Raw genomic sequence first — 15,799 nt, forward strand, 5'->3', positions numbered from 1 at the left:
CCTGCAGCAAAATAACATATTGGAAATATTTCAGTAAGGTTGTATGCCCCACCCTCTCAAAGAGTCTCCCTTGTATAAGTATATATAAGTGTATAATGACCTGCTCCTCTCTGCTTACTCCGGTGACTGTTCTATCCTGATTCTTCTTGACCTCAGCGTAGCGCTCGATGCAGTAGATCATGACATCTTAATACACTGTCTCCACTACGAGGCTGGTGTTGGTGGCACTCCCTTGGACTGGTTCACATCCTACCTCAAAAAAAGAAGCTTCTCCGTCAACGTGGGCCCTTTTTCTTCACCCGTTGCTAGTCTCCCCTGCGGTGTACCACAAGGCTCCATCCTAGGTCCAATTATGTTCTCCTCCTCACCCAAAGAGTATATATGTTCAGTTTGTTGTTTTACAAGGAATATACATTTTGTTAACTTTTACGCTGACTCACTCATTTTATTGGTTGTTGTGTGTTACTGTCTCCAGGTCCCCTAGACCTTAGTGGGGACGTAACAACTGCATTTGCATTGACATTAAGGGATGGATGGCACAAAACTTCTTGCAGCTAAATGAAAGCAAGTCGTCCTTTTCGGCCCCCCTGACTCATTCAAAGCATTTACCCACAGTCTTGGAAACCTGTCAGCCCCTTTTCAAACCCCATGTCAAAAACCTTTGTGATATTTGAATCTGCCTTTAAGTTTGACAAACAGTTAAACTTCTCAGTTTTTTGTATAAAGCCTTAAATGGGCAGGGTCATTTCTATGTTGTAGACCTCTTAAACCCGTATTCTAGCCCCAGGTTCCTCAGGTCGGCTAACATCGGGCTCTAGGTTGTCCCACGCTCCAAATGTAAACTCAGGGGCGACCGTGCCTTTTCTTTTGAAGCCACAAGACTGTGAGCAGCATCCCCCTCCCTATCAGATTGGACCCCTCCATTGACTGCTTTAAATCCAGGCTAAAACATACTTTTATTCCCTAGCGTTTGACTCCCTCGTTGGCTGATAGTGCCTATGCCTATGCATTTGTATATATGAGCTGTGTGTATTAATGTTTACACCAGTGTTTCTTTTAATTATTTATTTTTAAATGTGCTTTGTAAATAAGGTCAGCTGAAACTCTCACTTCTTTTAAAATCCAGACTGAAGACTATTATTTGTTGCCACTGCTTTTCATGAAATATCTTAAACTCAATTGTTATTTTTATTTTTGGATTGTATAGTTGTATTATTTTATTTAAGCTGGTTATATTTTTATTTGAATCACTTGGCTCTTTCATGACTGTTTCTAAATATATTTAAATGTCATTTTATAATGTGTTTCTGCTGCAGTTTATCTTAATGCTCCTCGTGTTTTTGTCTGTGTTGAAACAAGCGATCTAAATAATAGCCTTGCCTTGGACAGTTTAATTTACTGTAGCTACAGCAAAACAAATAACCTGGTCCAAAAAATGAACTAATATTTCTGATCAAACAGTCTAATATTTCTGATCAAACAGTCTAATATTTCATCAAGGATGTGTCAATATGTAATTTGTTGTGTCTTATGACAATCAAGTGTCAGTGTATACCGTCTAGACAAGGTATATAAAGAACCCTAACCCTTCCATGACTATCACGACTCACCTGCTGCAGCTGCAAGTACTACTTCATCTGATCATCACAGCAAGGTAAGGGTTTAGTTCTTTAGTTTGTTTTAAGAATAAAAACTGTAAAAGCTAGACTCTACACCTTGTATACAATGAATTAAGGATACAAATTAAATTCAACTTTATGAAGTTGTGACCGCTGCAAGGGGAACTCTGGTAAAAAAAGTTAAATTTACTTTAAGTTTAAGTTATTGTAAAATATAAAACTTAAAATGCCTGATTCTTATATAGATGGCATCTGTTGTGTACTGCATCGTGCTCCTCTGTGTGACCAGTGGACTGTGGATGGACGCAGAGGTAAGTAATGTTTGTTATGCGTAGCTAAAGAAAATACAGTAATTAATAAAAAATAATAGACTATATTTATTACGATCATTGTTCAATGGCTCAAATATGAATCATAACCTGGTCATTCCTAATAATGTGTTCTTTACACCCACAGGCAAAAGCTGAGGAAAAAGGTTGGTTGTTATTTTAATAATAGAGTCAAAATACAGCATCCAACCATTTTTGACTGCAGACAAAAATTAAGATGGCATCCTATTGGACAGCATCTGTATACTGCATTTATTGCTTCTGTTGCTCCATCAATTAATTAAGTATTAATTTCATGACAATTCCAGATTGTGAGAGCTGCCCTCCTGGTTGGACTAAGCATGGCTCTCGCTGTTTCATCTACAGGCCTTATTCATCTGACTGGGCTTCTGCTGAGGTACTCAAAATGACAATATTGCATTAACTGGCAAACTTAATGTTTGGCATATTCTCAAAAACGACTGACTTTGTTTCCCCACCATAGAGACATTGCATTGCCATCGGAGGGAATCTGGCTTCTATCCAATCGACCCACGACTACAACCAACTCCGACAGTTCGTGAAAACAGCTACAAAGAGAGATCTACAAGTTTGGGTTGGAGGCCATGATGCTGTTCGGGTGAGTGCTTTATGTATTATGTTGTTGTATCAAACATAAGCACTGCAACAATGTTATTTTACTCCAATCTCTGCTGCTTTGTATATTTAAATAAACAATAGCTTGAAATGGCTTTGTGAACATTTGACTACCACCCTGAGATTATTGGCTTAATTCTGCCTGTAAACTCCATTATAAGAAATACTTTTACAACATAAAGCTTGGGAAACCGACAATAAGCCACCTTTTTTAATCTCAAAACTTCAGGCAGACTGCTGATAATAAAGTGGGGGCATGTCCCTTACCGTTTAATTCCTTTGGACTTTTTAATAAAACAGGTCGATTTATTACAGTCTCTGAAAGAATGGTTCTTACTGTTCACATGCACCAAAACCAAATGAGAGCTTTTTTGCCCTGGGTTTTGCATCTCAGGCTACATACAGGCTATCTTTATGATACAATTCAACAAGGTAACTCTGTCACCACTTCTGAACGATCATCTCACGCACCCAGTGGCAAACGACACTCTAACTTTCAGCGCACTATTTGCAGCGATGTGAAGACAAAACAACATGACACCAAAATGTTTCAAACTGTAAATCATGCAAAGGTGTTATGGGACTCAAATGTCAAACCTAAGGGCACTTAAATATCAGACGCATGACGTCAAAAATGGAACAACTGGAGCAATTATTAACAAACTCAAACCTTGATTATGTATGCCTTTCTGAAACCTGGCTACACCCTTCAACTCCATCGGATATTGTTAATATCCCAGGATATAAGATTTATAGACTAGATCGTAATCAAGGTAAGGGAGGGGGTGTTATGATTTATGTTAAGAAAAAGCCTGCAAAGTAAACAAATCGAATTATCCTGTGATACCACTGAATGTGTTGGAATAACTATCTCACTATCTCAGGAAATGTGTTTTAATGTAATTGTTGTATATCGACCACCTACAGCAAAGAGTGTTTTTTTATGATAATTTAACTAGTATTCTCAAACAGTGTAATGGTAAAGAAACAATCTTAATGGGTGATTTTAATATTAACTGGTTAGACAAAAGAGGCAGGAAGAAATTAAAGGATATTAGTGATAGATTTCAAATGAGTCAATTAATAAAAAATGCAACAAGAATTACTAAATCATCACAAACATTGTTGGATTTAATTTTAACGTTCAAAGAGGATCGCGTCTCAAAAACATACAATCTTGTTACTGGCATGTCCGATCATAACCTTACTCTAGTTGCCAGGAAGCTATCCAAGCTGCCTTACAAAAATAACAATATAACAAAGGGTAAAAAGTATATCTCGTACATCCCAAAGCGGGACATGGGAACTCTGGAGAATGAAATAACGCAAACTGGTTTGATTTGACATATGGTGAAAATTGTGAGGGGGCCTGTGATAATTTGAAACATACCTTAAAACAAACCGTAGCTAAATATACAAAAACAATGCCTCAAAGGCGTATTGGCAAACAGCTGTTACCATGGTTTAACACTGCTCTATGGGAATTAATGAAAAAAAGGGATGTAGCTCTAAAGTAATCTTTAAAATCGGGACTAGAAACAGATCGCTTAATATACAAAAGTCTTAGAAATAAAGTTACAGTTCAATTAAGAAAGGCAAGGGCAAATTACTTTTTAGATACTATTCGACAGGCAAAGGGGAATTCTCAAAAACGATGGAAAACCATTGATAAACTTATTGGAAAAGATCACTCAAAAAATGATAATAGTGAGCTTATGATAAACGGAACCCTACAACAGGATAGCCTAGCCGTGGCCAACCATTTTAATACTTTTTTTATTGAGTCCGTTTCAGAATTGGCCCACAGTTTCAATGTAACAGAACCACTTCTTGCATTAGCTGACGATACAAAAGTGCTCAAACTCAACTGTACAAATGAGACTAAAGAATAAAATAATTTCCAACTTATCAAATTCTAAGGCTAAATATCACTGGGGACTAGACACAGTATTTATAAAAAAAAACATAAAAAGGACTTAGCTAGCTCCATCACCTATATTACAAATCAATAATTAAAAGATAATACATTTCCATCAGCTCTTAAAACTGCTATTGTAACACCAATTTTTAAATGTGGCGACAAGAAAGAAGTAGGCAACTCTAGACCCATCAGCATTCTACCTGTTGTGTCCAAAGTAGTTGAAAAAGTAGTCGTGGAACAGCTGGTGTCACACCTAAGCTACGACAACCTACTCCATCCTATGTAGTTTGGTTTTAGGACCAATTATTCTACTGAGACTGCATGCTGCTATTTAGTGGAAGGAATCAAGGCTAAGTTAGACAAAGGAGGGATAGTTGGAGCAGTGTTCCCTGACCTGCGAAAAGCATTTGACACAGTAAACCATACCAAACTTTTATCAAAACTCAACAATTTCAACCTGTCAGTTAGCACAATACAATGGGTCAGGTCTTATTTAGCTGGTCGTTCTCGATGTGTCCGTATACATGATAAACACTCAGAAACTAAGCCATGCTCAATCGGAGTGCCACAAGGCTCAATTCTTGGACCGCTGTTGTTCAGCACATATATTAATGATCTCCCTGTTTGTGAGGATGTGGACGTTCAGATGTATGCTGATGACACGGTGGTTTACACTCATGAGAAGTATGCTGAACAAGTTGCCTCTAAGCTCTCGTCGACGCTGCACAAAGTTGCTCAATGGTTAAATGACTTGTGTCTTACTTTAAACACTAACAAAACAGTGACAATGTATTTCATGAATAAGAAAAAAACAATCACGCATCCACAGCTTCGTGTGAATGGTAAAATAATTGAAAACGTCAATGAGGTCAAATACTTGGGAGTGATCTTGGATGCCAATTTGACTTTTGAAAGCCATATTAGAAGCATGACTAGAAAGCTGAAATATAACATTTTCAAATGTAAACATATTAGGAACTCATTAACCCTAGAAGCATGGAAAACCTTTTTGCATGCCATGATACTATCACATTTTCACTACTGTATAACCTGCTGGTCCCAAGCAACTAAGACTGCTATGAGACCACTTGAGGTTCTTTCTAAACAAGCCTTACAAGTTATGGATAGAAAGTTATTAAAACACCATCATTGCAATATACTGTCCAAATACAAACTTTTCAGTTTTGATGGTCATGTTCTACTTTCCCGAGTTTGATTGGTATTCAGAATCATTCACAATTCTACAACACCACCGTTGAGGAGCTTTTTTCAGTTTTGCCGTGAGCAGAGTTGCAGAAACTCCAGATCTGCATCACATGCAGATCTAACCATCCCTCTGAGGCGCACTGCCTTTGGACGATCAGCATTTTCATTTACGGCCATCAAGCACTGGAATACTCTTCCAGTTGAACTTAAAACCTGTACTGATTTTAACTCGTTTTCCTATGGTGCAAAAATGATATTAAGCAACCATACATGCCAACATTAATTACACTGTAATCTGAGTTTTTTTATTTTAACTGTATTGTCATACTATATCTTAGATATTTTATTTAAGTGTATTTGAAGTGTACTAAGTATTATGTTCGTAACCTATATTTAAATCAGGTTTTATAATTATTTGAGTGACTGAGATCATGTAAGTGTATTTCAAGTGTACTATGTATTAATTTATTGAGCTGTACTTAAATCAGGTTTTAAAATTGTTTGACTGATAGAGATCATGCAATGTTATTATTTGTTTATTGATTGTTATGAACCTGTCTGAGGACCACAGATGGAAATGAGCTATTAGCTATAATCTGGCATATTGCATCTCTTCTCTTTGCTGAGATTAATGTTTTTGTATGCATGGTCCTTCTATAAATAAATAAAAATATACAAAAATCTTATCCTTTGGTTTATTCAGCCTGAGACGAAGACATCAGTCAGAAAGTTACTTGTAATGTTTTTTCTCTCAGGAGGGAGTGTGGCTGTGGAGCGATGGCTCTAAGTTTAGCTTCGGAAACTGGGGCCGCGGTGAGCCAAACAACGTGGGAGGAAAGGAACACTGTATGGAGATTAACTATGCAGGTAAAAAATGTGTTGTCCGATTTATTCATCGTTAAATATTTTAAGGAGAATTATAAAATAAAGCTAATCATTCCTTTTAAAGTGCTTACTAAAAACATGACGTTACAATACATCTTTGCTTGTGTTTTATTATATTCATCATATAAATCTATTACGTTTTGTGTTTTCTTTGTCTACAGGTAAAAACTATGTCAACGATGCAAATTGTGTCTACAGGCGAACTTTTGTCTGCTCCTCCTCCCTGGAATGATGATGTCACATCTAGCAGGATGTCAGGCCTCGATGACATCACTGTTTTGAAGATTTATCGACACTTCTGATTCACTTTAATATTTAATCAATAAACTGATTCATCCTGCTAAGCAAAATTTCGGTTTAACACCAGTCTGTCCGGAACATGTATTTCTCTCTCTGTACTATGATGCTAAAGCTGACCAGCAATCCAATCAATTAAAGCATAACTGAAAGATCAATGTTTCTTTATTTCTTGTTTTCTACATTTTTCATAAACTGGTGATGGTCCTGTTATTTGATCGTTTTCTCATTATTTGAGAACCTTCAAAGTAATTGGGAAATATTGTTCATTTCCACTCACTACAATGAGAGACATTACAGTCTCCTTATTTCACAGCTTAGTTTAATACTTTATTCTTATCGGTCAATTTCGACAATAACGTCTGTTATTGTTTTAAAATAGTAGAACATTGCTAAGGAGGCTCTGACTATACTGAAGGACCATGTCCAGTCATTCCAATATTCAGAAGAAAGTTCTGTCAATTTCACATCAGCTGTGGCCAAAACATTTACATATCATACTACATCATCATTAACGCCATGCAATAGAGAGGTGAAGTCCCGCCCATCTGCCTCCGACCCATGGGACCTTATTTCGGAAAAATTATGTATTGAAGGCAATGGAGAGAGAAAGATTGTCTTTCAACCCCGTTTGATTTGTGCAACGAATTACACATATGATGTTTGTCAATCTTTAAAAAATCATTTCCATGTCAAAAAAGTCACAGTTTGTCGTAAAACTGTTGAAATATAAGACTATGAAAAATACGCAACTAGAAAGACTACAAATCCCAGAATCCCGGTCCTGCATGCTGGCTCTTACGGGGAGTTAGAGCATGCTGGCTCTAACTCCCCTTTGTGTGTATGTACAGCTCTCAACATGCACAGACTTGGAGTGATTTTCACCTCTTTTAATACTTTTCGCCTCATTCTGAAAGAAAGAAGTGAAATGTGCCAACGTGACGGCCGACTTGGTGTGTTGTGCAAGACGGGAGAGTTCATTGAGCGGTTTCACACAAAAAAAAGTGTTACTTCACATTTTTACGACACATTTTAATTTTTTTGACTTGCAAAACTATCTTTTAAATTGACAAACATCATCTGTGTAATTCGTGGCACAATTCAAACGGGATCGAAAGATAATCGTTCTCTCTCCATAGACTTCAATGCATACTTTTTTCGAAATAAGGTCCCATGGAGGTCCCCCGGAAAGGGTGGGACTTCGCCTCTCTATACTTTTTGAGCATTATGTTTATATTTGTGGACAGTAGAACATTCTGGATGCATGAAGGCTGAACTGTCAGCAGGTAAAAAAAGAAAAAAACGTTTTTGAAACCCATAGGGAAATTCACGTGTTAAAGCATCAAAAGAATAAGAGTGAAACAAAGGTCGGTACAGAGTTCGTACAGGGATTATAAGAATAAATATAAGAGTAATTATAGAAGTAACCTTTTTGATAGAAATAAGATCTATAACATGAGGTAAAACACTGGACAGCTGAATATCTGAATGTATACAGATATGAGTAAAGATATTCTAATATACACTACCAGTCTCAAGTTTGGACACACAAGGTTTTTTATTTATTTTAATTTGTTCTACATTGTAGATTTATACTGAAGACATCAACACCATAAAATAACATATATGGAATTATGTAGTAAACAAAAAAGTGTTATAAAAAAATCCAGAATATGATTTATATTTAGCTGGCTACTGCAGAATGCTGTGGTAGCCATGCTGGTTAAGTATGCCTTGAATTCTGAATAAATCACCAACAGTGACACCAGCAAAGCCCCCCCACACCATCCCACTTCCTCCTCCATGCTTCCCGGTGGGAACCACACATGCAGAAACCATCCGCTCAGCTTTTATTCATCTCACACGACACGGCAGTTGGAACCAAACATCTCAAACAATTATCTTCTTGTTGTTGTAATCCTCACTCTTGGGCCAGAGCTAAGGCCTTCACCGGGACGCTGACAACTGTCATTCTGACCCGGCCGAAGGCTAGGGGCCGGTGTCGGAACTGCAATTCGTATCCCCGGGTTAGGGTGGAAACTACCCAGGGGTCGGAAGTGCAGGCAGCCCAGTAGCTGAGCTGCTGCTGGGAAAAGCGGCCGACGGCAGGCCCCGGGGCTTCAGGGCCCCGCCCCTTGGCCTCTGGAGCCCCTTGGGGGGCGCCGGTAAGGCGCTGAGGTACGAGGCTGCCTAGAAGATCGGCTGGTTGAGTGGGCCGCTGGGACCTCCGCAAACCACCACTGTAAGCTGGTGGCTGAGTGTGTCTGCTAGAGGGGCCCCTGGGCCTGCTGGGAGTGGGCACAGGCCTATGAAGACCCGAGAGCTGCTGCCTGGTCTGCCTAGCTTGGGCAGCACGCTCCAGTGCCACCAAGGGAGCTGCCCCAAACAGCTCCCCTGGCTCGACTGGCACACTACGGAGGACTCCCCTACATGTCTCCGTCAGAGGAGACTGCGCCAACCATACCTGGCGGTGAGTCTGCACCAGGAAGGAAATAACTCGCCCCAGTTCCCCAGTCATTAAAGCAAAGGCCTGCAGTGATGCATCAATGAGGCCCAGCAAAAGAGTCGGAGCTGGAGCCTGCCGCAGAGAGTTGGAAACGGCCAGCATTAAATGGGAGAGGGAGTTCCCGATACGACCCATGTGTGCCGCTGGGTCGTAGGCCTTACAGAGCAGTTCGTGTGACCCTGCACTGAGGCCGAGGGCACCTGGCATCAGGCCTTCTGTGTGAGACCCTCCCTCAAATGCTCAAGACCAAGGCAAGAGGGGCAGCGGTCATGGCCGTCCTCGGGCTCCAGAGGAGCTATACAGGCGCTACATGAATGAGCCATTATTTAGGTGGCTAGATGCAGGGTAACCGGGAGCGTGTGCGAGGTCACAGCGTTCACCAGCTACCTGCTGAACGGGAAGAGTAGAGCAATGCTCCTACTTGCCGAACACAAAAAGGGATGTAAATGTCCTACACCCACGTTACCAGCAAAGGGAGCAGGAGCGAGAGCAGGAGCGAGAGCACTGCCTTCACCTAGCTGAAATAAAAATAAAATAAAGAACTGGGGCCGTATTCACAAAGGATCTTCGGGCTAAAAGTAGCTCCTAACTGGCGAATTTAGGAGAAACTCCTAAACATAATGGGCGTGTCAGTCTTAAATGTAGGACTCCTAATTTTATTCACTAAGAGCAATTCACAAAGTATTTTAGGCCTAAAAGTAGCACCTAAGTTTAGGAGAGCTTAAAAGTCCTCGAGAGGACTCCTAACTCAGTAAGACCTATTCACAAAGAATCTGAAAATGGCTGCGAGACGAAATGTTTTGGAGACAATGGAAGACTGTGAATTGATCAAGAGATATAGGCTAAATCGTGAGGGTATCAAACTTGTTGTGGAATTAGTGCGGGATGCAATAACATCCCCGACTAACAGGAATAACCCGATTAGTCCGGAAATAAAATGTTTGGCAACACTACGATATTTAGCAACAGGGAAAATGCAACTTTGCAATGCCGACGATTTAGGAATATCGCAACCATCAGTCAGCCGTGCCATAAACCAAACCATCAACGCGCTCTCTAGACCACATATCATCCAACAGTTTATCCGGTTTCCTTTGGACAATCAACAACTACACAGGATCAAAGCCAACTTCATGGCAATTGCAGGTATGCCCGGTGCGGTCGGTGCTATTGACGGGACGCACATAAAAATAATTGCGCCATCAAAAGATGAGGACGTGTTCGTCAATAGAAAGAAAGTACATTCCATCAACACGCAGATTGTTTTCATTCATCATGATAGGGGGGCTTTAACGGCGGTATGGGCTGTTATTGAAAGTGTTTAAGTGCTGGAAATATGCTCATTGGATAATAGTTTGCGGGGTGCTTTTAATTGCCTCCTTGATTTTATGCAATTTACTTATTTGTATTGTTTGCTCTCTCTCTTTAACGTGAATATACAACGTCATTATCGTGGTCTGCACAAACTTGTCATCATGCGTGTATTCTTCTAACTGCACTGTCCATAACTATTTGATAGGAATACATTTCTAGCCTAGGCTATTTCCTTGTTTTTCGGTGATTTAGTGGGCTCGTTTGTGGGATGTTGCGGATGAGTTTCAGCGAGACCGCCTGCTCTGAACAACCAATCACCGTACTGACCGCTTCTAAACTCATGCACGAGAATCGACGTAATCCATAGCAACGGCGCGTCACTCTTAGTTCACTCTTAGTTCACTCTTAGTGATTTATCCTTAGTATGAGTAGGTCTCAGCGGCTTTGTGAATAACTTTTAAGAAAAAACTCCTACGTAAAATGTTTTAGCGGGAGTTAGGAGCACTCCTAGCGGTAAGATAAAATGCTTTTTGAATACGGCCCCAGGACAGTTTAGCCGGGCGGTTACTGCTAACAATCGGGCAACACGCTCACAAGGAGCGGGGGCGAAAACACTGCCATCACCGACCAAGCCGACACCAACCTGTCCGTCGAAGTTTTCCGCGTAGCCGGCCACAGCTCCTGGGGGACGGGTAGCCCCTACTAATAGTCCCGAAACTGCACGCAGCCGGCTGTAAGCGGGGAAATCCTTAGATCTAACGTTCCAACGAACGCTTGTAGGTTACAAAAATGCAACCACGGTACTCTCGCGAAGCGGGAAGATGAAAAGGAGCCGACCCGCTAATGACACCGGCCTATGTAGCCGTCGTCATGTGGGTCACAGGTGACTTTGTTGTTATTAGGTACTCGAACTGCGGATGCGTGCGATGGACATATCCAGTGCTAAAGCACCGCCTCTGGTGGTCAGTAGGGACGAAATAGAACTCAGTTTGCTGCTCTGTGATGCTAGTTCAAGCCAGATACTTGGCATCTCATCTGCAAGTTCATCAATTTTTGGGGTCAGGCTCTGAGCTGAGGAAATCCTCAGGATTGAGTTAAGGCGTGCGTGCAATATACCGGCGGGCCAGATCTAATAGAAATTAAACATTATCCTGCGGGCCGAAATTAAATCCACCAAGGGCCTGATTTGGCCCCCGGGCCTTGAGTTTGACACATGTGTTCTAGAGGGACAGTGGTGGATTAAAATACATTTTAGGTATGAAGGTGCCTGACCATTTAGCGCTTCGTAAGTTAAAATAAGTATTTTAAAATAAATTATGTGCTTTTCTGGTAGCCAGTGTATGATGCTAAAATTGGAGTGATGTGGTCCATTTTCCTGGCTGTAGTTAATATACGGGCTGCAGCATTTTGTACCATCTGAAGATTTGTAATGATGTGTTGGGATACCCTGATAGTAGGGAGTTGCAGTAATCCAGCCTAGAGGTTATAAAAGCATGAATGAGTTTTTCTGCATCGTTTTGAATCAGGATGTGTCTGATTTTTTTTATATTGTGGAGATGGAAGAAGGCAGTCCGTGAAACGTGCTTTACGTGAGATTTGAAGGACAAATCTTCATCAAAGACAATGCCAATATGTTTTACTGTGGAGCTGGAGTTCAAGGTAATACCATCAATAGTAGTTATGTCAATGGCATCATTTCGGATTTGTTTGGGGCCAAGTAAAATTACTTCGGTTTTGTCTGTTTAAAAATAAATAGTTGCAGGTCATCCATGCAAAAACAGCCTGGATTTGAGTTTGTCTTGCAGAGAATCTTGAGGCGGAGTCAGCAGTTGGCCCTGACCTATTTGCTGCCCTAGGCGAGAATTTAGTAGGAATTTCTCTTTTTCGTCCCCTCCTATTTACGGCACCCCCTATGGATGGATGCGCCCTTAGCATCCGCCTATACTGCCTATGCCACGGCTGGCCCTGAGAGGCCAGCTTGTAACAAATGGGGACTCGTCCGGGATCTTAAGCCGGGACCTCTCGCTTGATGTCAGGGGTACATCCCATAACCGAGCCAGACAGCTATCCCCCCAATACTTAGGTTGCATTCACACCTAATAGTCCGCTTTTATTGTGAGCACCAGATGACAATTTGTTACATTGTTTCATTTTTCAGAAGGTTCGGTTTGCGTTCACACAGGCAAAACTCAAACGAACTATAAACTTTAAACACAAGTCATGTGCACGGAAATGCTGTTCAATACCACCTCCTTTAAGCGGACTAGAGTCCAGTTGTTTAGTTCACTTCAGAGGTCTCGGACTGCGTTCACATCAACCCAAACAAACCAAGGGGGTGCTTACATGCTGTAAAACGAATTCCACCGGACTTTACCTCTAGCCGAGTGCTATTTTACTCTAAGGAACTGAGTCTACCCTACCCACATTACAAATGTTTAAATAAACTGTCCTATAACAACGTGTTCCTCTGCGCATGATAGTTTCCATGCAAGTAATGCTCCAACTAACAGAAACCAAACTGGCATTAATGTTTATTTAAAGCCAGTTCATTTGATGTCATGCCGTTTTTTGTGTCTTTTTCTGGCCTACGCTTTAATGAAGCGTGCAGCAGATGAGCTCTGGGAATTCCCGGCCAAACAAACATTCTTGTTTGTTTTGGTGTATCTTGTTTTATAATCCAAGTTAATATAATACATATACAAATAATACCAACCAAGGCTGTGACCCATGAATCTGAGGTTATGTAGTATAAAAAACAATATGTAACAAATGTTAAGATTTAAATTATAATAAATTAATCTTGCATGGGATCGAACCAGCTGAGATGCAACAATTGGCGAGGGGTGCAAGTGTGGAACATGGGCAATGGTCAGGGGTGCACATAACTTTCTCAGTGAGGTACTCAGATGAGTACCTGGAGTCAGTGTTTGGTACTCCAACTTCTGGCTCCACTCAAAGTTATTTGATGAAGCCCTCTGTATCACGAACGGTGGTTGTGGAGTACTTCAGGAAAGTCGACGGGGGGGGGCTAGTACTCTGTGACCACAGAGTGTGACCGTTGTGATCAGCTGTTTTAGCGCAGTTCTCCAGTGAAGGGGGGGAGTCTCCCTCCACAGCCGGTTGGCGTAGTTTTGGCACAATTCCGTTGTACAGACCAACGTTAACAGCAGCTCTGTCTGTGCACACGGAGACCGACTCTGTCGTCCGGTGATCTAACCGCCTTCTGGAAAAGCTTCACAAGTACGTCGGTATGCAAATGCGCTTTGTGACACAAGAGACGGTACGCATTTCGGATTGTTGCCGCGCATGCGTACCTGCGTACCAGTTATGTGCACCCCTGGCAATGGTGATCCTTAAACTAAGCCTTTATTTTTATTTCAAATACACATTTGTAAAGCTCTGTCAGTGCTTCTTGCACAGTGGCAATGCTATCGCAGTGACAATATCTGTCTGCTTTATTGTACACACCTGGCACAGTTCTTAAAACCCCCTTTGTGGTAGTTTAGACAGAAGTGTCACAGGTTTACATTTCTCAGGTTGACAGACTCACAATGTAAAACAATACCAGTGTTGATGTTAGCCCAGGTAAAACAATCTAAATCAATAAAGGTGTGGTGACATGATGCTGTCTTGTGTTTGGAATCTTGCTGCTTGCCCGTCTCAAGTAACAAAAAGATGAATCAACATGTCTCTGCAATTCGGTATTTTCCATTCTGCCTTTTAAAACAGCTTTGGTCAAACCTCTGCCCTCTGATTTAACTAATTACAGGCCTATTTATAATCATCCTTTTCCTTTTGTGAGCCATTTTTAATGGTTGTTTTAAAATGGCAAACAAATGACTTTATGTCAGATTAATGTGTCTTAGAGAACCATGTGCAGTGCTTTGTTAAAAAGTGCCATGTTACATTTGAAATTGTGTGCCAGGCTGAAAATGTGTGAGCTTTAAAAACACTTCTTAAAAAAAATATTTTTGCAATTAAAAGAAGGTGGATTAAGTTGCAAAACAAACAAGCTTGTTACCCAAAGGAATGAATAAGAAATATTAATATATCCAACATCACCTTACTTTGAGGTCATAATGACTCGGAGAAAATATTCCAAGTTAAAATGGCAATCCAGACTCAACTATATTGGACTAAAAAGGTTTTTTGATAGATGGACTGGTTTTCCAGAATCAATAGAGCTAGAGTGTGTGACATCATGACCCAAAGTTTAGAGGGTCTCCAAAATCTTAAACCTGTTCTAAATCCCATAATACTCAGTCTTTTCAATATTTTTAGATGATTTCAGTTTTCTCAATGTCTCAATTTCCGACTAGAAAACTGGGTTGGATTTTATTGCCCAGTTTTTAATGAAATCCTACTTTAAGGACATGATCAACTTTATTTCTATAGGTAACTACATAATCTGAGTGGAAAGATATGACATCAAAATAATAATTATTCAGTACATTTATTTTAGCTCTTTTTCCGAATGCTCAAAGCGCTTTACAATACATAATACACATATCAGACATGTACCTCTTATCTTTCTCATCTGCATGTTTCCACTGGCTCAGATAAAGGAAAACAATACAATAAGTTACCATAGCTATGCAGATCACACACCAATGTATATAACCAATTCACCAGGGGACTATGCTCCTATTAAATGCATTGAACAAGTTAATGACATGATGTGTGAGAACTTTCTTCAATTAAACAAAGTTTAAGTTGTTTTTGAAGGCAAGGAGGAGTGGATAATTCTGAATTCTTTGTTTCCCCTTAAAAGGTCTGCCCTGGCTTAATGACACCAGAGCCCTAAGGAGGGAGTGCAGAAATCAAAACGGAAGTCGAAGTGTGATAAGCTTCAAGTTTCCTTTGACATTTTAAGAAACAATCTTCTCAAATACAAGGGAGCAGTTAAGGCTGCGAGAGAAAAGTACTTTTCCAATCTAATTTAAAACAACTCCTAAAATATCAAGTTAATGGTATTCAGTACTATTAACTCTGTCATCCGCACCGCCCCCAGTACCAGCTTAGACATGTCTCCTGCTAAGTGTTAATACTTTTTTAGATTTCTTCAATAGCAAGGTTGAGGATATTA

At 40.4% G+C, this 15,799-nt stretch overlaps 1 protein-coding gene and 1 long non-coding RNA gene across 2 annotated transcripts in view; one reads left to right on the top strand and one right to left on the bottom strand.

Annotated features, from left to right (window-relative positions):
• The window catches only part of LOC307037344, a 147,485-nt gene that overhangs the window by 42,564 nt on the left and 89,122 nt on the right, over window positions 1–15,799 (bottom strand). The window lies entirely within an intron of this gene.
• LOC307037340 (galactose-specific lectin nattectin-like) lies at window positions 1,572–7,051 on the top strand. Its single transcript, XM_079678152.1, has 7 exons — window positions 1,572–1,654; window positions 1,865–1,930; window positions 2,076–2,094; window positions 2,257–2,345; window positions 2,433–2,567; window positions 6,467–6,578; window positions 6,758–7,051. The coding sequence occupies exons 2-7, from the start codon at window positions 1,865–1,867 to the stop codon at window positions 6,826–6,828; spliced, it is 492 nt and encodes a 163-aa protein (XP_079534278.1). The 5' UTR covers window positions 1,572–1,654; the 3' UTR covers window positions 6,829–7,051.

This window comes from Notothenia rossii, assembly GCF_949606895.1.
Source record: "Notothenia rossii genome assembly, chromosome: 4".
Lineage (NCBI taxonomy): Eukaryota > Metazoa > Chordata > Actinopteri > Perciformes > Nototheniidae > Notothenia > Notothenia rossii.